The following is a 27,020-nucleotide window of genomic DNA, read 5'->3' as shown; positions in this document are numbered from 1 at the left end:
TATTTAATGACATATAAGTTTTTGTTTTTGACGAACATTGTTACGAAAGTTCAAGGTTTTCCTTTTATATTGAACTCGAGTCGATTTTGTAAACTTTTTTCACATTCTCCCGTTAAATTCATTCATTTTAAATACCTCACAACAAACAAATTATGTGCACTTACTGCTTAAACTCTTGGTTAATTATTTATAATAAAAAAATGCCAAAATTCCATTCACGCGCGTACTTTAAAATTGACTACTAACTAAGGTCTGTTTACAAACAAGTGACAATATGGCGCGCACAATGCGCGCGTATTCGACGAGAGGGCGCAAGGTCAAACGGGCTACGGAGCGCCGCTCCAATTTTACCTCTTTCTTCATAGAAAATCTTCTGTTTCACGTGCGGAACTGTAGCGAAACTTCTCTTTCGCTCTCATTGAATTTCCTATTGATTTTATGTACTAAATCTTTTTCATAGGAGCGCAATCCAAAGCGCTCCGCTTCGCGCGTTACCTATGATTCCTATGAAATTATAGGAGTAGGCCGAGTAGTATAGGCCGTCTATAAACTTATAATGAATAAAGGTAATTATTTAATTGGTATTTTACTTTTGTACGATAGATCTTAAAGAGTAATATATTAATTAGGCACTATAATTTCATTATGATTATTTATGGGAGTGCACTGCACAAGCGCTCCTTAGAGGAAGCCGCGCCTGCAGTAGTATCCCGCAAACAGAATGCTCGTGTGAACGTTACTATATTACTGCAGAAAATCGTATCCCGCAAAAAACTGGACGTCAGTAGGCAAGAACTCTTATTGGAAGATGATATACCTGCCTATTCTATCCCCTTTTTGTCGGAATTTGAAGACTTCCGCTGCGCGTCGCGTGACACGATTTCACAACAACGCGCTACGAAGTATTTATTTTTCACCTCAGCAGCTCGAACAAGCCTACTTTCGTCACTCCCTGGAGTGAGGGAAGTGCGACTTTCCTCACTCCAGGGAGTGAAACAATGTAGCTTTTTAATTTAGTGATGGCCGTGAACTTCATACTACGGTCTCGTCTCGTCTCGTCTCGTATCGTATCGTATCGTATCAAAGTTATTTTAGCTTGGTCGGAACAGTGAGCAAACCGACGCGCCAACATGTTGCTTCTCATCGCTATGGCCCGCCGCTGTCTTTCGAGATCGTCATCGTCCTTTAGTCTGTCTGTCAAAACGTGCCCTAGATACTTAAAACTATTTACAGTTTTTAATTCTGTCCCGTTTAGCCTAACGGGAGGAACGATATCTGGGCCCTTATCATAATACTTTTTTTTTCTGTTTATTCTGTGTAATTCGAAATACATTTTAACCTTTAATATGTTCTCACTACTGAGGTCAAAAATTATGTGTGCAACACGAGAGCAAAGTTATTGTACATCTCTTGTTGCACAAATAACTATTTCAGAAGAGTTCGGTAACAACCCTAAATCAAATTGCCGGTTGATTGCCCGGCCCTCTCGGACGGTGATTTCTGTCACTCACGCTCAAAGCCTCAAAAACTCGAGTCATTGCCATCAGTATTTCAAATTGCTTGCAAGTGTTGCTTGGCCTGCTCGGACGGTGAAAGCCGCCACTCGGAATCGTGTCGTATGTGAGGACTCGAAAGACAAGTCTTTACCAATACTTATTCAAATTGTCCATGTAATTATTCCGCTGATTCGCCGGGTCGGACGGTGAATGCGGCCACTCGGTCCACCTTCGAGTCATCTCAAAGGTCAAGACTCGAAAGACTCGAGTCTTTTCCAGCACTAGTTCGTATTGCCGGGGTAATTAGTAGTTTGATTGGCCCGGTAGGACGTTGACAACCGTCATTCGCCAATTTCCGCCTTCCCTTGCCCGCAGGACGTACGTGTAGTCCGTTCAAGCGAATTTGATATTTGATAAGATAACATAAGACTTCTTTATTTGCCATCCTTAATCTGTCAATAGAATGAGAAATTAAGAGTTTTAATCCGATGTTGTAGATGTTATATTAAAAATCTAGTTTTCCTACTTGTCCTATCATTTGGACTAAACTGTTTTCTTTTTTCTAAAGTGCCATGGTGATAAATAGGTGGTATTAAAGAAACTAGTTTTGACTAGGCACTTGGGAAAACTAGCTTTCATTAGGAATAATGGTTTTTAACTAAAACCGGGTTTTTGCAGTAACATCGAGACTGGTTACATAAAAGAAGTTTTCGACTTACTTACACCGAGTATTTTTCCGTAATCCTAAAAGTCCTTTATTAATTTTGAGTTCAATCTCAACAAATCCCTACATTATTCAAGGAGATTTACCGGGTGGGACCTGGGGGCCGATTTTTGAATTTCGAGCGCTCGATTTTGTCACTCGAAAATCTGTGGAAAACGGCGAAATGCTATTTTTTAAATACGAGCGATAGAAATTGAGAATCTAGTGGTATTGAACACTCGTTTTCAATTATATTAGTACAATTTAAATGCCTAATAGTGGAGATTTTGAAGGGAGCCACACGAAATCGAGCGCTCGAAATTCAAAACTCGCCCCCCTGATGTATAACGAAGGGCCACTCGAAAGCAACATTTTAAACCTTTAGATCCCATCTGATGGCTTTATGAATGATTCATCGTTTGAAATTTCAGAGGTCCTTGAGGGGACGAGTCTACATGCACCTAAAGTAATATTAATATTAATATGGGAATTAATTACTTAGCAACATTTTGTATTACATTTTAATGCCACATTTTGCTCGTAACATTATGATGTGTGTTATCGATGTTATATAATTTTTATTTAGCTTAAATTATTATTTAAAAACCGGCCAAGTGCGAGTCGGACTCGCGCACGAAGGGTTCCCTACCGTTACGGAAAAAAACAGCAAAAAAATCACGTTTGTTGTATGGGAGCCCCATTTAAATATTTATATTATTCTGTTTTTAGTATTTGTTGTTATAGCGGCAACAGAAATACATCATCTGTGAAAATTTCAACTGTCTTAGACATCACGGTTCATGAGATACAGCCTGGTGACAGACAGACAGACGGACAGACGGACGGACAAACGGACAGCGGAGTCTTAGTAATAGGGTCCCGTTTTTACCCTTTGGGTACGGAACCCTAAAAATGAAGCCTGTTGCGGATATCATCATTGGTTTGTTTGGGACGAACCATGTTGCTGATTTCCATTAGTGGCCAATGGCCACCTAACGAAGAATGCGTTGTGGAACTTGTGGATAACTTACATACAAATTGGATTACTTATAAGTTGGTCGTAATTGAAATTTTTCATAGACCGTATTTCTGTAAGTATATTTTTCTTTGTGAGCAATAAATATACCACCATTACGAACCACACCATTACGAATTTCACATTAAAATGTCACTAATGCTGTTTGTTTTTCAGTGAAATGATGTTTAAGATAAGGATGTGATGTGACACTATCCCACCCCTGTAATATTTTTTAGGGTTCCGTACCCAAAGGGTAAAAACGGGACCCTATTACTAAGACTCCGCTGTCCGTCTGTCCGTCTGTCCATCTGTCCGTCTGTCCGTCTGTCCGTCTGTCCATCTGTCCGTCTGTCTGTCACCAGGCTGTATCTCATGAACCGTGATAGCTAGACAGTTGAAATTTTCACAGATGATGTATTTCTGTTGCTGCTATAACAACAAATACTAAGAAGTACGGAACCCTCGGTGCGCGAGTCCGACTCGCACTTGGACGGTTTTTTTGTAAGCATTTTGACTTAATCGGGCTATATTACTAGCATCCGTAAAGGAGTGAGTGCTGAGGTGACGAAAGATAGAGGAGAATGGAAGAGAAAAACATGTTGTGCCGACCCCACATAAAGTGGGATAAGGGCAGGAAGAAGAAGGAGAGGAGATTACTAGCATCCGTAATGCAGTAGGACTAGTTCTTTTGCTTCGAACATATGACACTAATGTTAATGATCGTTGTTTCAGGTACCTACCGACATGGATATATGGAGTATAGCAGTTTTGGTAAGACTTCGCCAGACGTTAGAACACTTCTCATCGCTTTATCATCATAAAACAAATCAAATAAGCCCCTTTGTTGCTTTTCTCCTCAGTGATATTTCTTTCACTACACAAACTTACTTTTTTTTCTCAATAACTTTCGAATACATTGCTAAATATTAACCATATTCACAACAATAATCACGAAAGTAAGTAGGCAGAAATGTTTCAAAGCATTTCCCTCTTATGAATTATATATGAAAATTTACAAAATTTAAATTGTCAGTAGTTAATAATTGGTTATCTTTAACAGCTTTAGGTATTAATAAATATTAAAAGAGGGAACATTCCTGTCACTATTACACATTCGTTAATAGTTAGACAGAGATTTTTCTGGCACGAATGAGGCAACGCTAGTGACTTCCTTCCGAGATTTAGTTTATCGACATTTTATATTATCATCATCTTCATCTTCGCGATGTCCCGGCATTTTGCTACGGCTCATGGGAGCCTGGAGTCCGCTTGGCAACTAACCAAATTGGCGTAGGTACTAGTTTTTATGAAAGCGACTGCCATCTGACCTTCCAACCCAGAGGGTAAACTAGGCCTTATCGGGATTAGTCCGGTTTCCTCACGATGTTTTCCTTCACCGAAAAGCGACTGGTACGAGCCGGGCTTTGAACCCTCGACGTCCGGATAGAAAGTCGCACGCCCTTACCGCTGCCCCGCTATTAGGCCACCAGCGCTTACTCTTATATTACTACATCTTATATTATCGATATCTTATAACTGTCATAATAATCGAAATTAAACTATCGTGAGACATATTAACAATAGTGAGTGAAACCGTACTGATTTAAATATTTTGTCATAGTAATGTTATAAACAAATGTGACCAGTTTGGAAATAAATTAACGAGAAAAACGAAACTATCAGTTTATTAATACTTAACCCACATACTTTATACTTAAAAAAACTCCATGACACACATACACCAAGATTGTTTTTAAATCGAAATCGCCAATAAAACCATAACATACCGCGCGTGTAATCCGGTGTTGCAGGCGTTCATAGGCTACGGTAACTGCTTGCCATCAGGCGGGCCGTATGCTTGATTGCCACCGACGTGGTATAAAAAAAACAGGTTTTCTATGATTCTCGAACTATTTAAACTGTAATTTTTTTTCCATATTTTCGGGTGTAAAAACTTTTTTGCCTTTTTGAAAAAATCTGCAAAAAGCTTTTTAAAATTTCACTGAATGTAATGGGTGCATGGTAGAAATATGGAATAGGATTAACGTTAACAATAGGATTGTCGATGTTTTTATTTTGTCAAGCACTAAGAACATGACGTTCGTGCTAGAAATAGTTATTTGTTATACAAGGGTGCAAAGTTGTATTTTACCCGCGAGTGTGGAATTGAAACACGAGCAAGCGAAAGGATTCTATTCCTGAGCGTAGCGAGTGGTTTCAACACACGAGAAGTAAAATACATTTGCACCCGTGAGTAACACAAAACTTTTCCCCCCACTAGCGAGGAAAGTGCAACATCCACAGGCGTTAGATCATCTTCATCACTGGAATCACTAATTTTTTTACGATAATACGATATTATAACAGAAAACTGGAAGTTGTGTATTTTTGCGTGTCGGAGTCGGCGAGAAAATTTTTGTTGACAATGTTGACATTTCTGACAATGCGTTTTGAAATTGCATCGAGTCAACTTGTGCGTTCAGAATTACATTCAACATCATTTAAAAAAACTAATGTTTCTTATGGAATTTAAGGTTTATGACTTAAAATCATTAAATAAAGCTAATTTGGTATTATCAAACCATTTATTTAATGATAATTAATATGGAACGAACCATTATTATGAGCGTTTTACGTTTTGTTACCTGTCAAAAGCTACTTAAACACGCTCTATCCAAGGTCAAATTACTTTCCCCACTAGTGGATAAAATGCGTTTTTCCCCGCTTGTTTTAAAGTATAAAAGACGGCTTTCCAAGCTAGTGAGGGGAAAAATCTATGTCTGTTTATAGTGGAACTTTCTCAAATAAGCTTTGTTTAGACGCCTAATAAGTGGCTCAGGGTTCGATAATTGGCAACATTAAACAACACGTGCCCTCCAGGAAAACCTCTCTGTCGACAAATAAGTCGTAACAATTCAATTTACCGTAGCGTATTGTCGTGTAAGCTCCGAAGCCAATTCATGTCATTTTCGATTCGATTTTCCATCAAACGGACTTGTAAATGTAGTCCTGTACTCATCTATGAATAGGTTCAACAGGAAGTTTTTCACGCTTTCTAAGATTCCGCCCCAATTCCATTCACCTGACATTTCCTTCACAATCTCCTTCACCGCACTATCGAAAAGAAAATGAACACGTTTCAGCCTCGCACTTATTTTATTAAGTCCTTACACGTGAGGAAGGAGTGCAAACGCATTACAGAGTGTGAAACACTTAAAATAGCGCCATGTTATTAGGTTTGAGCGTGAGTGCTTCGGCAATTTGTATTTATATGTGTTTCGAGACTCTGGAAAAAGCGGAATAAGTGGAAAAGTGGATACCAGCCTACTTTTCGAATTTATGGTGACGTAAATGTCATTGCCTGCAATTCAACGAAACGTCTTACCCGTGTGAACGAAATCTGCTTTGCTTTTTCTAACCTGAACACAATGAATCGAGGTAGAGATAGGTATTATGTAGGTCCTCTACCTATACTTGGAGAAACAAACAGTCTTACATAATTAACTAATCTTATCAAACTTAACAAGCAGGTGACTTAGTTATCTTTTAATACCTACTCTTACATTGGAAACACTTCAACCGCAAGAGCGACTTCAACAATCTCTTCTTCTTCAACAAATTCAGAACGGAGTTATAAAACTAAATGAAGATTCACCTTCCAATACTATTTCACCGGTTAATCTATCCTGTTTTAATACACTCACGCAACTAAAGAATTCCTCAACAAATCTCAGTCCAACACTAACCAATACTTTAAAAAATCAATCAATTAAAGTACCTTCCGAACACCTCGTCGGTGTCCGTTTATTTGTCTTCAGACCGGGACCTATTCCACGGCGAGCGAAAATTTTCTATCGGTGTTTGCGCGCTGAATACCAAGTGATCGCGGTTTGTGCACGTCTCAGAAATACCACAAGTTTTCACGTTTTGGACACTCGAAAAGGGTTTAATACTAGTTTACGTAGACTTTGTTAGTAAAACCTATAAAAACCTACTCTTCAGGTTTGTTTTTGTATTTAAATTTTAGTACGGGATACGGGATTTAACTTTCGCGTTAACTATTTTTGTAGTTCTCGTTTTGTGTTCGTGATGTTACGATTTCTGACATTTTAACAGAGTAGTGTGTTATAAATACTAATGTTTCTATAGGTACCTATTTTAGCTAATATTTTTTCGGCGCAGCTTCGCTATTGTCTCAACACGAGTGACCGCCCGTGATCCGTTGGATTTACTAACTTTAGTATACTAAGCTGTATGTAGGACACAGTGTACCTATACAATACCTACATTAAAGTAACCAATCATTTCGGCCTTAATGAAATTTACCATTTAAATAAAAATATAAATATTTAGTGGCGGCAAGCCACTTAACTAAGATACACTCAGCGCTACTAGCTATATTCGGAGCATTTTTGTAGGATGAGCTAGACTTTTGTCAGGGTAGGTAATTAATTGTGCGGGATCTAGGTCGTCGTATTTGTCTACCAAATGGACCTGAAGTTTTGGTACTTCTACATTTTACGAGATGTGGCAATTTACTAAAGTGTATCTACTTAATTTACGGACAATCGTGATCACTTCTGTCACTCAAAGTAAGTAGAAAGAAAAATTGGCTTGGAAATTAACGGTACAATAAATACCTAATACTATTTAAACTAAATTAAAACTAAACTTAGGGTTAGTTGTGTATTACAATTTTATGGATTGTAAGGACTGTTTAGTAAATGCATCATATCAATTATAGCAACCACATACAAGACCAATTGAAACGGGTTCCTTAGTATGCAAAGTGGCTCATTTTTATCGCTCTCAGACATATTACCTATATATACAAATTATACAAAATCTACTTTTATGAAGATTTACATAAGAAATTTAGACCCATCGGAAATTGGTGGCTAGTGCGTCAGACTTTTTAGGGTTCCGTACCTCAAAAGCAAAAAACGGAACCCTTATAGGATCACTCGTGCGTCTGTCTGTCTGTCTGTCTGTCCGTCTGTCACAGCCTATTTTCTCCGAAACTACTGGACCAATTAAGTTGAAATTTGGTATACAAATGTATATTTGTGACCCACAAACGGACATGTGACGTAAACAAATGAATTTTAAACATGGGGGCCACTTTTGGGGGGTAAATGAGAAAATTAAAAAATAAAGTATTTTAAACTATATTGTGTTACATATCAAATGAAAGAGCTCATTATGAGGATCTCAAATATTTTTTTTATTATTATTTTAGGATAAACAGTTTAGAAGTTATGCAAGAAAATAGGCAAAAAATGACCATCTTTATCTCCGAAACTACTGGATCAAAAAATTTGAAAAAAAAAATACACTACATAGTTCTTTACCTATAGATTACAGGAAAACCTATTAGAAATGTGAAGTCAAGCGTGAGTCGGATTTAATTATCTTTTTGATCCGACCCCTACGGAATTTTAAAGGCAATTTTCACTTACGTTTCACATAAAAAATACATTGTTTAAATTGTATAATGTACGGAACCCTTGGAACGCGAGTCCGACTCGCACTTGGCCGGTTTTTTTTTAAATTATTTTCCTATTCCTTAATTGGCAAAATTTTTGATTTGAGCATTTCAACATTACCATTTAAGTGTGAGTATTGACTAGAACTGTACGAGTTTCGAAACGTTGCGAGAATCCGTTCCTATTGGTTATCTTATTGCCTGATGGATTTTCTCGCATACCGCACTTCCTTTAGACATTAAAAAAATTAAAATTGTTGCAATATATATATTCTTAAAAATTGAAATTAATGTAAATTGCTAGAACGATCCGGAACGGGCCCGGACCGGGGCGCCCGATACTTCTTTTTCTATGACAGGTGACGGTGATCACGTGACGCCTTCTATAGAAAACTGAAGTGTCGGACGCCCCGGCCCGGGCCCGAACCGTTGTAGCGTGAGTCATCCTTAACGCCGTGATTGTTGACAATTAATTCAGTGTGTACCTGCGTACAAAAGGTACCGTTAAAGTGTATTATTTAAAACTGTTTAAATAACGCCAAGTGCTATTAAACATTGTTCTAATAACAAATAAAGTACAAAGTCAATGAAGGTTTTACGCAACTCGGGCGGCGACTTTTGCTAAGGTTTTAATCCTTAGCCAAATTTTGCTAAGGGTTGAAACTTTAACTCGATTTAGGTCCTACTGAGCAACTTTTAACTGTGGAATCGCGAAAAAATTGTCTGTTTCATACATTTTCGGTGGTCTGATGTCGATGTTTGATATGACAGAACCAATTTTTTTTTTCGTGACTTCGGGGTTGGTCATAATGTCATCATGATCAGTATGACTAAAGGGGCCCACTGATTACCAGTCCGCCGGACGATATCGGCATGTCAGTTGTTCGGAACTGTCAAATTTTTGTTCTAATTGACAGGCTGATATCGTCCGGCGGACTGATAATCAGTGTCAAAATTAGGCGAAGGGTTGAAAAACACCCAGGTCAATTTAGATAGCGTAATGACGAAATGTCGCTCTTCCAATTTTTTTTACGTTTGTTTGGCGCCTTTATTATTGGCAAATTGGTTGCCAGACAATTTATTTGACATCTTCTTGGCTAGACAAAAGGCCCGTGATAGTAACCGAGTTAGTAGCAGACGGTATTAGTGCACTCGGGGCGTCGAACCCGCAGATTGCTGGCTTATTGTATTACCACACTGTTGTTAACAGCTGTATACCAACCAAGCATACCTGCCTTATGTAAGATGATGTCATTTAGACGCCCCGGCTCTGAGAACTATTTCACATAACCATAACCTATTTCAGTTCCTAGACAAAAAAACATAAAGCATGTATGTATGTTAAACCTTCCGGTAAAGAAATTAGGCACAATCAATTGTAAAATTATCAATCTTATATATCGTCACACACCGTAATTAAGACGTCTTTCGATTTATTTTAGTATTTTTTATGATGACTATACTAAATTAGTACTTCTAATATTAGATAGGTACTCATAAATATCTTGATGCCGATTAAAGCGCAATAATGAATTTACAATACGACCGTATTTTAAATTTGACATTGTATTTCACACTAAAGCTGTTAATAGTATTTTATACAATCGTGATATAATAGAGAGCTTTTCTGTCGAGTACCGTGTTTAAGCAACGAAGTTTGCTGAGTTGCTTAAGTTAAGGTACGAGATTGAAAAGCTTGATTATATCACTATTGTATACAATACTTTTTCTACGAGACAAAAAAATAATACTTTCAACTAGTAGAATCATATAGGTAAACAAACCAAAAGTATAGCTAAGGTGCAGCTAAGATACGCGAGCTGCCGCAACCCGCGATACCTTCATACTCGTACGCGCCCCAGCCGCCGGGCCCGGCGCCCCCGGCGGGTTGGTCAACGACACCTCCTCCTAACTCATGAGGCCCTGGTACCTGCTCCTTGCTAAATTCAAGTTTAAACAGTTTTTTTTCTCGATTTTGGCCACCGTACCCTATGGAGACAAACAAGCAACGCTAAGCGGTTATCGTAGGGTATGGATGTTGCTACATGAAGGGTGTCACATGCGCGTTTCTGACTTATGAATTGTTTCTACTACAACATAAAATAAAATGTTTTTGTTAGCCAACCAATCACAAAGCAGATGCGACGCAGCAGCGTCTTTAAGTAGGCTAATTTGCATTGAATCGAGTCTCCTTAAACAAGAAATATTTTATCGAAATGTATGAAGTTCTATTTTCAAAATTTTTAAAATTGACTAAACCGTATCGATAAAATTCTTATGCTTGAGTCGGAAGTACCATAGGCTATCCAACGTTGAAAAGACTAAGGTTGTAGTGTTGCATGTGAAGTTGTAATACACAGATTATACTCGACGAGTAGAAAAAAGATTTTGTTGTGCACAGACGAGTATTTAAAAAAAGAACCAAGTTTTTCCGAGTTAGTGAAGTGAAAAATTACTTGTGACTTGGCTATTTGTCCAACTACTTTTAATAAACTAAATGTTTAATCCTTTCCATGGATAAAGTCAAAGTCTGGACCAGTCTACGTTTTTTTTTCTGAGAAATGATCAAACTCTAAAAACAAGATAAAAGAAAACGGTTAAGTAATTAAAAAAGTAAGTTTTTGAAAGCTCATACTCCAAGTATCGTATCTTATCATTTTCTCAACTGATTCAAAGGCTGTAGGTACGATATTTTGAAATATTGTGAAAATGCTTCGTTTAAACGATAACTAAAAGCAGCTTCGTATCATGCGGGTGTAAAATGAGAATATTGCAGCGAGCACGCAGTGGAGAAAACACAGCAGGACAAATTTTTAGTTAAAACAAAATAATAAATAGTCTGGACGGATTCTAATTGCGTTTTTATTTTAAACTCCGAACGATGTTTTGTCACAAAACAGCTGAGCCAATTCTAGTCCCACTGATTTCTAACACGCGGAGTCAGAAAGTCTGCTGCTGGACCATTCGGGCTGCGCCTGCGACAAAGCTCTGGTTTCCTAGGATAGCGGTGCCGTCATATATTATTATTATTATTACGAGCCTATTGTGTCCCACTGCTGGGCAAAGGCCTCCCCATGCGGCAGACATGACCAGCCCAGTCAAACTTTAACTTGGCCGCTTTCCGAGCTACATCTATTATTTGAGTTTTAGAGCGCAGCGTGGTGTTCCGGATGCAATCCCCGAGTTTCACACCTAATATGCTGCGCTCCATACCTCTGACAAACCCCGAGTTTGGACTTCTGAGCTTCCGTCAAAGACCAAGTCTGAGCACCGTATAGGTGAGGACTGGAAGTATGCACATGTCCATGAGCCTACGTTTGAGTGGTAGAGGTAGGTCTCCCTTCATGAGGTGTTTCATGGACCAATAGCTCTTCCAGGCGTTCTCGGTCCGTCTGTCGACCTCTTTTTCTTGTTGCACCTGGAAAGAGACTACTTGGCCCAAATAAAGGTATTCATGGACATATGCAATGTGTGCTGTTAGTCATGACTTTGGTCTTTGACATATTCATCTTCAGTCCAACCTCGAGGCTTGCGTAGCTAAGGTCTTTTAGCATATGATGTAGCTCGAATGTCATATAGCGGCCGTAATATTACGGACGCAAAAATAATATTGCTTCAATCATCGCCCTCTAGGAAACCGCGCCATTTTATTTACATTGACAACTGACGACGTTCTAGTGACGTCATTTCACCGCTGTATTACGGCCGCTATACCTATATGACGGCACCGCTATTTTAGGAAACCAGAGCTTTACCGCAGTTCCACCAGATAAACTGACGACAAAACAGTACAGGGCCAACAATGACTTATTGGTTTTGTATTAGCCTAGTTTTTTTGGCTTTAAATACAGGAACGAGAAATTGCGCAGTGTACGAATAAATTAATTGTGTCTCCTGTAGAACAATAATTAATTTTGCTCAAAGCAAGAGGAACAGTATGAGAATCCCTACAAGTGTTTATCTTTCCCCAATGTCTCACTTACCCAATCTAACCTTACCTACTAATTTCATACAAATTTTACCAACCTGAATCCTTCTATAATTTTGTTCGTTGTTCCTGGAGCAGATGCCGACAACGATTACTGTGTTATACCGGCAGTAGCGGGCATTTTGATGTATTCCACGGTTCGCGAACATCGTCTAGATTGAACGAAAGTATTGTTACATCGATGCTATTGTAATTAGATTTCTCCTCGATATTTCTGAACTTTCGGTATAGTTTTTGTACGCTTTAAAAACGAGAGCTGAAGACAGACTGATTTCTGAGAATGTAACAGTTGTGCTTCCATTCCGATTTTTGGAAGAACTATTTAAGTTCATGACGAGATAAAAACAGACATGATCGAATTTGTGAAAGCCGAATATGAAATGTAAGTCACTGTTGAGGATAACCGTATGGTTTGTTTAGAGAAAACTCTAAAATATTCGAAGTGCACACATTACTTTAGTTTATTATCGGCAAAATTCAGTCACCAGAAACTTTTAAAATTGAGGCTTAAGTACTTAGCTATTTGTATCTACCTACTTTACATATTATGGTCCATGTGTAGGTATTATTCAACGCCTTTGCCTATAAAAATACAATTTAATTATAACTTATATAAGGTTAGGTGGGGTAAGAGAAACTATGGGGCAAGAAAAACACGTGTAGGAAAAATAAGATACTTAAATATATTAAAAACTAAATTTAATGGTAATACTAAAAATAAAACCAATGCATTAATTAAATTAACTAAAAAAACTTACGAATACGGACGTTTCTCTTGCCTCACCTCACCTTAATATTACCTATATCTAATACTTACAACTGTAACACTATATCAACACGGTATTTTGTGCGAGCGGACACTGTTATCCTAGAGTACACACGGGTTACAAGCTTTGACCCCGATATGATAACATAATAAACACTACAAGTACAAGGACGTTGGATAAATATTTGGTATAATGCCAAGGACGTTATTGACGTCATAATATATATAATCGATGTAATGTCCTTAAGAGGATAGTGGAGGATCGCTTCTCCATACAAACGTAGTCCCTATTTACCTCTATGGATATTGACATTATGTAAAATATTTTTACTTAATTTGATGAACATTAATTTCCTTTCAACAACAAGCCCTTTCGTTTGATTTTATATTTATTTTTTAATTATCGCTCCTCTTATAATAAAAAAAACGAAACAAGTCACAAACAAACGAAGGGGCATAGCTATCGTTAATATATACCTATCTAGTTACATCGAATTGTGTAAAATTGTTTTCCATGATGTCAACATCGAGAGAGGAAATTTTTTACTACGTTTGTACAGAAAATAGGTCGTCCACTATCCTCATGAGGATATACACATAATAACTATAGTCATACAAAAAAGTCGGTAAACTTTATGCGAGAAAATATATTAAATTTGTCCATTTAATACCCGTTGGAAAAATAGAGGTGAAATATGTTGATTTTTATAAAATTAGCTTAATTAACCCTAAAGTTAAACCCAAAAACATAAATCCAAAAGAACATGAAAGGGCATTTTCACTTAAAAGTGTAGGTACCATTAACTTTTTTCGAAAATCCATCAAATTTTGGGTTATTTCTAGTATTTCTAATCAGAATCACGAGGACTAGATTTAAAAAGAAAAAAAAGATGTCCCCAAGAAGTGTCAGTTTTGTAACGCATTTTCACATACATTTTGTATGGACCGTTACAAAACTGACGCTCAAAATTTGTATGAAAAACTGAGGACTTTTATCTTTAACTTATTCAATAGTACTCGTGATCCTGAGTCTTGATAACCCAAAAGTTGATGTTTTTTCTAAAAAAAATTAAATGGTACCATTTTTTCTGAAAACCCCCGAAAACGTGATTCTTAAGTGAACTTTTTCTTCGGTGCCTAGTTTACGGGCTTTTTACAGTCGGTCGTTTATTATACGATTTATGATGTTATAACGCATAAAATAATGCTTTTGCAGCGTTGCTATAACACCCTTTATGATTTTGATATCGCTATTGAACTGTTTGGCATGAGAATCGCATTAATCGTATCAAGTCTGGCGTATTATTATAGTAGAGAGACCGCAAAAATGAAGACATAATTATGAAGCTTTATAATATGTACCTACTCCCTTTAAAATGTGAACTGAAATGCAGTATGGGGAGTACCTACTAAGTCGCGGGAAAAGAGAGTAATATAGCTCATATAACTACTAATATTATAAATTCCAAAGCAACTCTATCGTTTGTCTGTTTGTCTGACGGTCTATCTGATAAGTACCTCTTTACGCTTAAGCCTTTTAATAGATTTAGACGAAATTTGATACGAAGATAGTTTGAATCCCGAACAAGGACATTATAATAGGATAGTTTTTATCAATCATCATCATCCCACGCACATGAAGTCGCGGGCAGTAGCTAGTATAGAATAAATAACTATAATCTTTTGCTTGAAATTAAATATCATATTTTAAACATAAGCTATGATTGGCGAAGTACTTATGTTCCCCAGGGACCACACTAAACGAAGACCAGATCCGAGATAGCAACAGCTGAAATAAATTTTTAACGAAGCTGATTTCCTCAAGGCCCCAACCTCCCCTTTGATGTTCATGATTGGCTTGATTTCAAATAATCTTAACATAAATATACGGGGGTGGGCTGGGGATAAATGGATCTTTTAAATAAGTACTTTATTGGCTATGGTCCAATGCAGATATAAGGAGTTGAAGGATATTGGTACAGGTAAGGAGGAAATAACAATAACAAAAAAGATGTTTAAGTATTCGATAGGTAATTAGGTATATTAGATGTCAAAATATTTTAGGAGAAAAAAAATATCTTTGTTTTTGTTTAACGTATTCATAGCAACATAGATCAAGTTATTTTAATCATGTAAACTAATGTGTAGTGTTTATTCTAAGTAGGTATTTACTTAGGTCCAAGTTGGCAATAAATTTTTACTAGAAAAATATGTCTAATTCCATTTTTAGATCTTAAACTTTTTTTAACTAGTTCAGCTAGTTTATCAAAAATCTAACCTAAAACACAAACATCAAACGGTGAATATACACTTAGTGTTTGCCAAAAACAACCCAATACACCTAGCTAAATCAATCGCCCCCTAACAGACATTTGAAAAAATCGGGAAACAGTGACCAGAATACGTACAATGCTGGTCGACCGCGGCCGAAATGAAATAAAACCAGTCAAAGTACTGCACTGAATACAGAACGGAACAGTTTTGCAAATGGATTTTTTGGAAAGGGATTTTTAATCCAATATCTGACAGCATGTGTGTAGGCATGGCTTTTGCCGCCACCGCTCTAATAGTTATTCTATTTCCAATATTTTATTTATTTATTTTATTTTAGTTTATTTATTCAAACAAAATTTATACAGTCTGAAAGTATAGACCAAATTACTGTACAATTTAGAGCTTTCAACTTATTAGCTAAGGTACACAACACTCTACAATAACAGTTTTATAAAAAACCAATACCATCCATCGCCTCGAAATACTTCAGACAGATACAACATACACATAAGCAAATAGCGAATTCTCTCTACAAGGCTTTTCCATCATTCGCTTTCGCATTTCTTATAAATTAACTGAAGCCATATAGTACTTTCATCACACCTGTTATGACGAGTCAAATAGGTATAGGGGTCTATTCACACAAATGACACAAGCATTTTTAAGATGTAATACTACCGCAAGCGGCAAGAATTCAGTTTAAGCTCCGAATCCGAAATTGTAATGATAAATGTTTATCTTTTAGGGTTCCGTACCCAAAGGGTAAAAACGGGACCCTATTACTAAGACTCCGATGTCTGTTTGTCTATCTGTCCGTCTGTTACCAGGCTATATCTCATGAACCGTGATAGCTAGACAGTTGAAATTTTCACAGATGATGTATTTCTGTTCCCCCTATAAACAACAAATACTAAAAACAGAATAAAATAAATATTTAAGTGGGGCTCCCATACAATAAACGTGATTTTCTTAGCCGTTTTTTGCGTTATGGTACGAAACCCTTCGTGCGCGTGTCCGACTCGCACTTGGCCGGTTATTTATAATCAATAATAAAATCATTGTAATATTTCAAACACGATGAGATTACATATGTATAAGTCTCCTAATCTCCCATTTTTCGGCTTAATTAGTTATTTGTTTTCTAAACAAGTTTAATGTTTTCTATTCCTTTTATAATGTGATTTACATATAATCCTCAACGAACTTCAGAACCTCCAGTCCATTCAAAGCTGCCACGCAAATCTTCACAAAAAACACTACTTAACATTTTCAGGCGCTAAATTAAGATTTCCACCCTATTCACCATGCCAAAATCCTATTATACTAATAATTGCAACGAAAAAGCAACCTTATGTTTTGCTGGTTAAGTTTTTAAATCAGACCACCGTCTAATAAAGATATGAGGTTTTTGGAGTAAGTTTCGATTTCGCGTTTTATTATGAAGTCCTCGAGATAAACCCCGTTTTGAGCTTTCGAATATTCCCCGTGATGTTTTCCGTGATGCAGTGAAATGAAATGTATATCCATTCGTTATTCTCTTTGACTATGTGTTTAAAGTGACTGTCACTGTTATAAGCTTCCTTATCTAAAATAAATAAATATCAGGGGACATCTTACACAGATCAACCTAGCCCCAAACTAAGCAAAGCTTGTACTATGGCCGCTAGGTGACGATATACAATACTTATATAGATAAAAAACACCCATGACTCAGGAACAAATATTTGTGTTCATCACACAAATAAATGCACTTACCGGGATGCGAACCCAGGACCATCGGCTTCACAGGTAGGGTCACTACCCACTAGGCTAGACAGGTCGGTCGGTTTTATCTGTTTATAAAGAGGCCCACTGACTATCAGTCCGCCGGACGATATCGGCCTGTCAGTTAGAACAAAAATTTGACAGTTCCGAACAACTGACAGGCCGATATCGTCCTGCGGACTGATAGTCAGTGGGCCCCTTTAGACTATATAGCCTCCGCTTGCCACTTCGCTTGGCCCGCTTGGAAATATAAAAATGTCAACTTTATTTTCATAAAATTGCTGCCGTACTATTGGAGCAATTTTGGATACTAATGAATGAATGTTAACTAACGCAGTAAAACTTCACTAATGAATGAATTTTGGACGCGATTAGGGAAATGGGGCGTCGCTTGCCATGCGATTGTATGATCCGACTCGTGAACCCGTGATTATATAGTGATTAAGTGCTGGCTAGTAATTACGCTAATTCATTAGGATATAGATGGCGTCTATGATGTTCATGCTCTGAAAGTGGCTCATTGTTTATACCTATAGGGTGTACTTTTCAAGTCATTTAAAAAAAATACGATTAGGAATGGATTTGTCGTATAATTTGCATTTAAATTTAACTCTCAGTTCCATTATAACGATCTTTTTAACTCAGTTGATCAGTGAAAGTTATCAAGAATAGTATTTCATGCATGATGTTATTAGTCCGAAATTGACCAAGTAGGTAAATAATGAGTACATTAGCTTTAAGCCTGAAGGTAGAAGCTAAATAATCGCATGACGTGGTTTGAACCTGACAGGCGACCAAGAGTAGGTAGAAGAAAAGTCATACACAATAATAACAAGTTCTTTAATATCGTAAAACTTCTAAAAGTCATGTCTTTGGCAATACGGACAGGCGCGTTCCGGGCGGAAATTGAATCGTTTGGGAATTTAAACGGGCTGGGTCTGGGACTGCTGTCTATTTTAGAGATCCAAGTCCAAGTAATTTGAGGTATAAAAGACCTATTGGCGGTTAAAAATATTGTGTGGGAAGTTGCAATCTGACAGAAGTAAATTAATCATGTTGCAACTTTCATATAACGCCGCCTGCTTCATTTGATGATGCTATTAATGCTATTTATTATTTTTTTATTTTTAGATTTGTGTTTATCGAATCTTACTTTATACTAATATTTGTAAAATTTAAACGTAAAATTGGACTTTCCTGAACACTACTACGAGTACATAAATAAAACGAATTCATTTTTACAAGAGGTTTTAAGCATATTTAATATGTAAAGTACAGCGCTATCTAGATTTAAGCCTCTTAAATACCTCTAATAGGACAAGGCAGCAAGTAGCCTTGTACAAGTACATACATTCAACTGGTTTGCCATGCAAACCCTTTAGGTTCTACAATTGAGAGTTGGGGAGAAGTAGAAAAAAGGAGAGTAAATATGTACCTAATATATTCCAAGTTTGGACATGACATTCACTGTTTTATAATTTCAGCGCAAAGTATTAAAGTGTAATGGGTTTAACAGTGAGAATACGAATATTATAATTTCAGTGTACGTGGATTCATAAAGAGAATGATAAAACTGTGGTAAAAACTAATTTACGTCATTGCGGCGTTACTCAAGTTTCTCTAAACTTTAGATTGCGTAACCTGAAGTTTTGGTAATCCTAAAAGTTATATAAGAAGATGACAGCAGGTGGCTAAGTGCGTCTACATTTAGATAAATTGTTCGTGTGGTCGTGTTTTAATAAATTGAACTAAGGAATAGGCACTGATTGTAACAGTCAAGTGTAGAAATATAGGTGCATATAACTTACTCAAAAATATGTCCCATAGTTCTTAATTCGCTGACATAAGAACTATGGGACATATTTCTGAGTATGATGTGTGCCCCCATATTTTTACACTTGGCTGTACTAATCGCGAGTGTTTAAATAATGTGATAAATCGTTACAAAAGTTCTTAACCACGTGATCAGTTAAATGTTCACATCCAAAATATAATGTAACAATTGTTTTAACGTGGTTTAAATTGAAACTTTCTAAATCCCATGATTATAACTCCCACTTTCCCCACAATGTTTAATAAAACACTGCAATTGTATTACCCCGCTTTACTATATTAAAAGATACAGTGTGGCTTAAACGTGCGTAATTTTTCACCGTAAAACCCCAACGAATTAGCTCGAACTAGGTCAAACTCTGCGCTCGTTTTGCTTTTTTTTTACATTATGTATTTACTTCTTTTGTTCGGAGTTTGTGACTTTTTTATTTTTAAGATATTTCCAAATGCTTTATCATGTTTCGTGGGACACTTTTAATGTTGTGAAATATTGACGCAGTTTTTAGAGAGAGCTTGCTTATAGGTACTTTAGGCTTTTAAGTAGTCCTTTTTACAACTTAGTAATTAAATGTATAGGTAGGTACTGACCCATAAACAAATTATTCTTCTGACCCATAAATATTATAGTTTATCTGCACTAATCTAATCGAATTGAAAGTCATTTTAAGACAATATTAACAAATTAAACTACAGTAACAATTTTAATAGAACATAATTACATTAATATAAGGAGATCTATAACAGTTCCATAACCAGCTGCTTCATCAATAATGTTGTCAACAACAATATCTCAGGCGTTCTATTAACTCAAGTCAAATCATGTCAATAGCCACTACCGATGGATGACAAATTGGTCTTGGGCGTTTTTTACCAAACTACCAGATTAGGGCAAGAAAGTGCGGACACGGCAGAGGCGGGCGGGTGACAAATGGAGCACGCCATTGACGGTAATGGTAGGATGCATAGTTATTTGGGACAGTCAAGACGCATTAATTTAGTTATAAGTTATGTACGATGTTGAATATGATCTGTGTTATGTTGGTCTACGTTATGACATGACATATGCTATGACTGAATTTGTGTCGATGTTTTGCAAACTTTAACTACTTAGGTATAAAGTTCCCGTGAAACTCAAATATGTTCGTTCAAATACCTATATTGAACATGAACTTACATAATTTTAGAATCAATTAGAAATAAAATTATGTGTAACCTGTTATAAATATTTCTTAAATCACACTTGTTTATATCTTAACAAAATGTTATTTCCATCCTAAATAACTGTAAAATGGTTGTAGCAAATTTTAAGAACATTTTATAGACGATCAACACGCATTTTCTTTAAAACCAGTTTAAAAAATTCGCAAAAATTTTGCAACCCAACTTTCTACTTAAAGGACTTTTTCCCCTAAACCGTTATTGACGAAAACCACGTATTATTCAATCGTAAATCGCGAAGTTGGAAACTGGCCACTTCAGTTGCCACCTGCGCGCCCCACTTTATAACGCGTAAGTTACCGCGGAATTAATGTTCGGAATCGCGTGAAAAATATATGTAACGCGCGTGTTTTCTTACAGGGAAAACGCCTGTGGACTGGAAGAGAAAAATGCGTTAACTGCCTTGTGGTTTTGAATGACCTAATTTGAAATTGTGTGAGAAAAAAACTGCGTTTACTTATGTTTATTACTCGGCGCAGACTGATTTATGAAATATTAGAATTTTATCTAATGAGGGCTAACGCGTATGAATTCGCCGCTAGGGGCGCTAGTGTAGATGGTGGTCTTTTCCATAGTTCGAAATGTCAAATGTCACTTGTCACTTCAATGACTGACAACTGTTCTTTAGTCTTTTGGACCACCATCAACAAAGGCGCCAACTGGTGAGCAAAAAAACGATAGCCCTCATTGCATAAACATGCAGGAATATCACTAGCTAATTAGGACTATTTTACTATTTCCTGTCGTACTTATATAAACCTGAGTCGCCTTTTAAAAGACCTATAAATGCCCTTTTCGCTGTTTGCCTCTCTTTCCAACAAATATAGCTGTTAGGAAAAGAAGCAAACGTCAATTACAGGTTACTGGCCTTTTAATAAGACACGACCCTATAAGGTTATAAAGTGCTTAAATGTCGCAAATAACCAAGCCGGCAAGAATCAAGTTTTAAGGACACCTCGCCACTCATTCATTGGCATCGATAAAGTTTTTCAATAATTCCATTTCCTAAATTACACCCAGCACCAAGTCACCAACTACTGATAAATACTGACAATTTTGCTTAAATAAATGTTGTGTTTTTTTCCGACATCTTCATAAATTAGTCTAAAACAAGAGCCATCCGACGCTAACGCATCGTGGAAATGAATGCACGGCGACACTTAAAGCAATGAGTAAAACAAAGACGTGGGCCATTACTTAAGGCGAAGGACTTAATTATTTTGAATATATACAGCTGCAAGCTACATATGGTACTTATTTACGATAACCGAATTAGGCAGTTTACACTAAACCATCTGACATATAAAATTAGACAGTTCTTTATCAAATTACATCTGCCGTCGCCATTTTTAACGTTTATGTAATTTGTTCATATTACAAAGCACCTTTAGCAGTAGCATAAACGAATTATCACTGTGATTTTTAACTGTTAACCTCTAGCGTTCCAGCGTCCTAATATATTATTATTATGTGTATCTCTGTTTTAAAACTTTCAGGTCTTTCGAGCCCGGTCATTTATAAAGCGTGCGTGGAAATATAGATCCAATACGTAGAGGCCGTTTGGAGAGATTTGATGTCATGTAGAACGCCTGCTGGAACCCATTCACGGGTATATCAATAGACACCCGTGAACCAGAGAATAGAGAATATGGATAGAGTATTGGTCTATGGTTTAAGTTTGGGTGGAAAATAAGACTGGGCTATTGCAAAGAAGTCCGGACCAGGGATGTTGCGAATATTCGCATCCGCATCCGCAACCGCGGAAGTTGGGCATTATCTTCGTTTTCATTATTAAGCTCCGCATCGATTTCATGCGGATGCGGATGTGGAACAGGTAGGTATACAGGAACGTCTTAGCGGCGGCGTAAGTGCTAGGTAATTTCGTCATTAGCCATAGGAATCTCGTTTTTGTAATTCGTCGATCGAGCACTTTAGCCTATGACGGACAGCGACAAGAAGTGAAAAGTTAGTTTTATTTGGACTTTATTTTCTTTTTAGTAATGCCATTGTGGGGCACCTATATTCTTGTTCAAATACTGTTTCGTTTTTTTAAAATAAAAATTACTAAAGTGTAATATTTGACGTTTTTTATATGCCTAATCTCGACATCCGCATCCGTGGATGTGAGCCTTAAAAAACCGGATCTGCATCCGCATCCGCGAATGTCAAAAAATCGGCATCCGCAACATCCCTGGTCCGGACACCTGCCATAACATTGCTTGCACAAGTTATCGAGGCAGGCGGTGACTTGCCACTCGTTAGATGGGCACCTGATGCGCCGTCTTAGAGACAGCCAGGCGCAACACCGGCGTGAGCGGCTCTGGGGTGTCGAGAGGTGTGCTGCTCGTCTCCGTAGTTACTCGCGGCGTTATGCCCTTTAACACTTCCACCCCTTTAGCATATAGCTCTAACGACTCCTGGACGGCCAATTAAGGGAAGCCAGAGCCGAGAGTTGTAGTGTTTTACCTTGCATGCCTGGATTACTTCTCTGTAACTCCTCCCTTCTTTGGTTTCTAGCGTAAGAATCCAATTGATCGAACCTTTTAAAATTGCATTCCCTGGCTCCAATTAAATTACTATTTTCTTGATCTGCGCCTGAAAATCACAGGATAACGTTACGGAGATGCTTAAAGCTCTCGCGAACTTTCCTGTCGCGTGCGAAGTCTGAAACCTCTGCCCCGCTTGCTGTTTCATAATTCCTGAAACTTACCTTGCTGTTTTTCTAATCATTTCATGTTTTTATAATAATTTCAAAGCTAATCGACCTAAAATTCACTATAAATTTTCCTTGACATATTTGTTTCTTTGTTTCGACATAATCCGTCAAACTATTAAATTACTCTAAATTCCTTAGCATGAAGTTTAGGTCGTATAGTTTTCAATTAGTTTGTTCTAAATTTTACCTAAAAATTGTTACTGGTGAACAAATATTTTCAAATATTTTCAAAATTAATAACGAAGTAAAGAAGAATTCTAGAAAATGTTATTGCTAGCTATATAAGCGGCCCAGCGGACATCTGAATTCAGTTTGCTTCTAGTTCCCAACAAAGGAACATCAGTTGTAAGGGTCCGTGCGGGGCCAAGCCAGGCCCCGCACCATCAAGAAACCCTCGATCGCGCTCATTAAAAGGTTACCTGAGTTCCTGGCGAAGTCTGGCGCTCTCTGCACGCACCCAAGTCCGGTGGTGCTTTGCAGTTGCTCTAGCGGAGCGCCTCGTCTCCTAGGCGCGCGCTATCGGCGCGCCTCGCCTCAACAGGCGCGTGCTGTCACCGCGCCTCGCCCCCTATCGGCGCGCCTCGCCTCAACAGGCGCGTGTTGTCACTGCGCCTCGCCTCTTTGAAGAGCGTGCATATCAGCGCGCCTTACCCAGCGCGCCTTACCGTGCGCGCGCTATCAGCGCGCCTTACCCAGCGAGCCTTACCGTGCGCGTGCTACCAGCGCGCCTTACTGTGCGCGTGCTGCCAGCACGCCTCACCTTTGCGCGTGCTATCTGCGCGCCTTACCTTTGCGCGTGCTATCTGCGTGCCTTACTCTTGCGCGTGCTATCTGCGCGCCTTACTGTGCGCGTGCTACCAGCGCGCCTCACCTTGCGCGTGCTATCTGCGCGCCTTACCTTTGCGCGTGCTATCTGCGCGCCTTACTGTGCGCGTGCTACCAGCGCGCCTCACCTTGCGCGTGCTATCAGCGCGCCTATCCGTGTGCGTGCTCCTGCCTTGCACGTGCTATTAGCGCGACTATAAACTTTATTTTATTCTTTTGTAATTTAAACCATCTGTAGCGTGTCATATTTAGACAATAGCCGTTAAATAAAGAACCTACCCCTGTTATATCTATCTTTCCTTTCTACCTCCTCACTCCCAGCTCCGTTACTCACTCCTCCAATATACGTGGAGGAGGGAGTAACGTGACAGTTTTGGCGCCCAACTTTTAAATTTACCGGCTTTCTTAACCCTCTAAATTCTAAATTATAGACAGAATCCGTGTCTTTAAATCTTAAATAACTTTTCGGCCTCTTTCTGTTTAATTTTTTTTATTTTATTTCTTTAGTCAAATATGGCACGCACCATTAAATACGCTAATCTAAACAAAGCAGAGCTAGAATATGAGGTTCGCATTAGGTTAGAGGAACCTAGGGAAAACTTGGTTGCCTTGAAAAAGCAAGCAGAGGTTTTGGGTCAATCGCAACCCGCATCGGAGGTACTTAATTCCATTATTCCTCCACAGGAAGATTTATTACAGATTGAGACTTGCCTTACCTTCATACAAGCAAAAATTGAGCAGCTTCAAGCGAAACCTTCGCTATATGCAACTAAAAGGTTGGAATCATTTATCAATCACTTACATTATAGATTTAATCGTATTGATCTAGATCATGACTCTCCTTTTGCAGATAATCTTAATACTCTCTCTGAAAGATTCAAGGTTTTGGAGAACAGTTATGAAGGCTTACTATTTGAATCAGCGGAATCTACCCCTCAGTTTTCCCAACACGCTCCCGCGCCCGAGACCTCTGAGACATCATTAGCTACTTCTAACTCCCAACAATTAAAATCTCCTCTCGGCCAACAGACCTTCCAAATTGTTTCTCCTTCGAACGTAATCTCTGAGCTGAGGAAACTTGCTTATAATGGTGACTCTTGCCCAAAATCTTTTCTTCAAAAGGTACAAGAATTCAGCACCTCTCGCAACCTTAAAAAGGAACGTCTTGCTGAGTTAGTGTTTGAAATCTTCACTGATAAAGCCCTTCATTGGATACGCTTTCAAAAAATCCGTAAACCAGATCTTTCCTGGGACGATATTTCTAACTTATTAGTTAGAGATTTCGGAAATACGGACTACGATCACAAACTTTTGACTGCTATTCACGCTAGAACGCAAGGTGAAAGTGAAGCGATCGTTATCTACGTCTCCATTATGCACGGCATGTTCTCTCGCCTTAATAAGCAATTGCTGGAATCTGAACAACTGGCAATCCTCCTGAGAAACATACGTCCTTCTTACTCAGTTTTTGTTGCACTCAACAAAATAAATTCTATTGATGAACTCCTAGCGGCATGCCAAAATTATGAACATATTTTGGACAGAGACCGCAACTTCACAGAACCCAAACCAGCTGTAGACCAACTGGCTTCGGAGTTCAACTATATGCCTACTCCATCAACTTCCAAATTCTCTTCTAATTATAATTCTAAATCTGCATTCAATTCGGAGGTTAGACCTGGCAGATATAATTTCTCAAAGCAAGTAAATAGCATTAATAATAAATTTACTGCTAACCTTTTCTGCGTCCGATGCCGTAGCAATGGACATTCCCTTAGCACCTGTAACCAACCTCACTATCCTATTTGCTTCAAATGTGGTCTGAAAGGTCACAAGTCCCCTGATTGCCCTAAATGCAATCCTTCAAATAGTTCTTCTCCAAAAAACTAACTCAGCGCGACTTAGATAAAGCTCATTACTTTAATGCAAATGATTGGAAAGATTGGCTGTCTTATCTTCGTAACTTTTTCACTGTCTATAAAATTTCTTCAGTTCTCTATGAGGAAGAACAAGATAGTGACAGACCATTCTTAACATTCACTATAGATAACATTCCCTTCTCTGGCTTACTAGATAGCGGCAGTTCATTAACCATTCTGGGCAATAACTCCCATTTCAGCCTTTTGAAAATGGGTTATCCTTTATCTAAGTCGTGTCCAACTACAGTTTCTACAGCCAAAAAGAAGAATAAACTACATTCAATTGGCCATATAGACTTGCTCATGACTTTTAACAATAAAACACACGCAATAAGAGCTCACGTATTCCCGGAAATACACCCTTCTATAATTCTTGGAGTTGATTTCTGGAAAGCTTTTGACTTGATTCCTGATTTACTAAAACCTAATTTTCTTGATGACTTAAAGTGTAACACGATTACACTAGAACAAGAAAAAATCTTTACTTTCGAAGCCTTAAAGTCTGAACAGAAAAACATCGCTAAAGATATAATTACTCGTTTTCGGCAGATTTCTTTTGAAGAAAAGGGCGAACTTGGAAGAACTCACCTGGTTTGCCACAAGATTGACACCGGTGATTCCCCTCCAATTAAACAACGCTGCTATCGACTCTCTCCTGAGAAGCAAAAGGCGCTGATCAACGAAGTGGACAAGATGCTCGCTTGGAAGGTAATCGAACCCTGCGAGAGCCCTTGGTCATCACCGGTTATTATAACCCCTAAAAAGAATGGTGAGTGGCGTTTCTGTGTAGATAGTAGGAAATTGAACGCCATCACTCGTCGTGACGCCTACAGCCTTCCTTTCATGAACGAGATCTTGGATCACCTGCGGGAAGCTAAATACCTGTCTAGCATCGACATCGCTAAAGCATTCTGGGAAGTTCCATTACATCCTCCAGACAAGGACAAAACTTCATTCTACGTTCCCGGCAGAGGAATGTACCGATTTGTGGTCATGCCTTTTGGTCTCACCAACG

General features: G+C 38.0%; 1 protein-coding gene across 1 annotated transcript in view; it reads left to right on the top strand.

Moving 5' to 3' along the window:
- The window catches only part of LOC134748027 (uncharacterized protein CG43867), a 425,760-nt gene that overhangs the window by 304,170 nt on the left and 94,570 nt on the right, over window positions 1–27,020 (top strand). Inside the window, exon 5 of the mRNA XM_063682745.1 lies at window positions 3,950–3,988. Coding sequence (XP_063538815.1) covers window positions 3,950–3,988 — 39 coding nt within the window. The remainder of the gene's footprint in view (window positions 1–3,949; window positions 3,989–27,020) is intronic.

Source organism: Cydia strobilella, chromosome 15, assembly GCF_947568885.1.
Source record: "Cydia strobilella chromosome 15, ilCydStro3.1, whole genome shotgun sequence".
Taxonomy (NCBI): Eukaryota; Metazoa; Arthropoda; class Insecta; order Lepidoptera; family Tortricidae; genus Cydia; species Cydia strobilella.
This window is presented reverse-complemented; position numbering and strand designations above follow the sequence as displayed.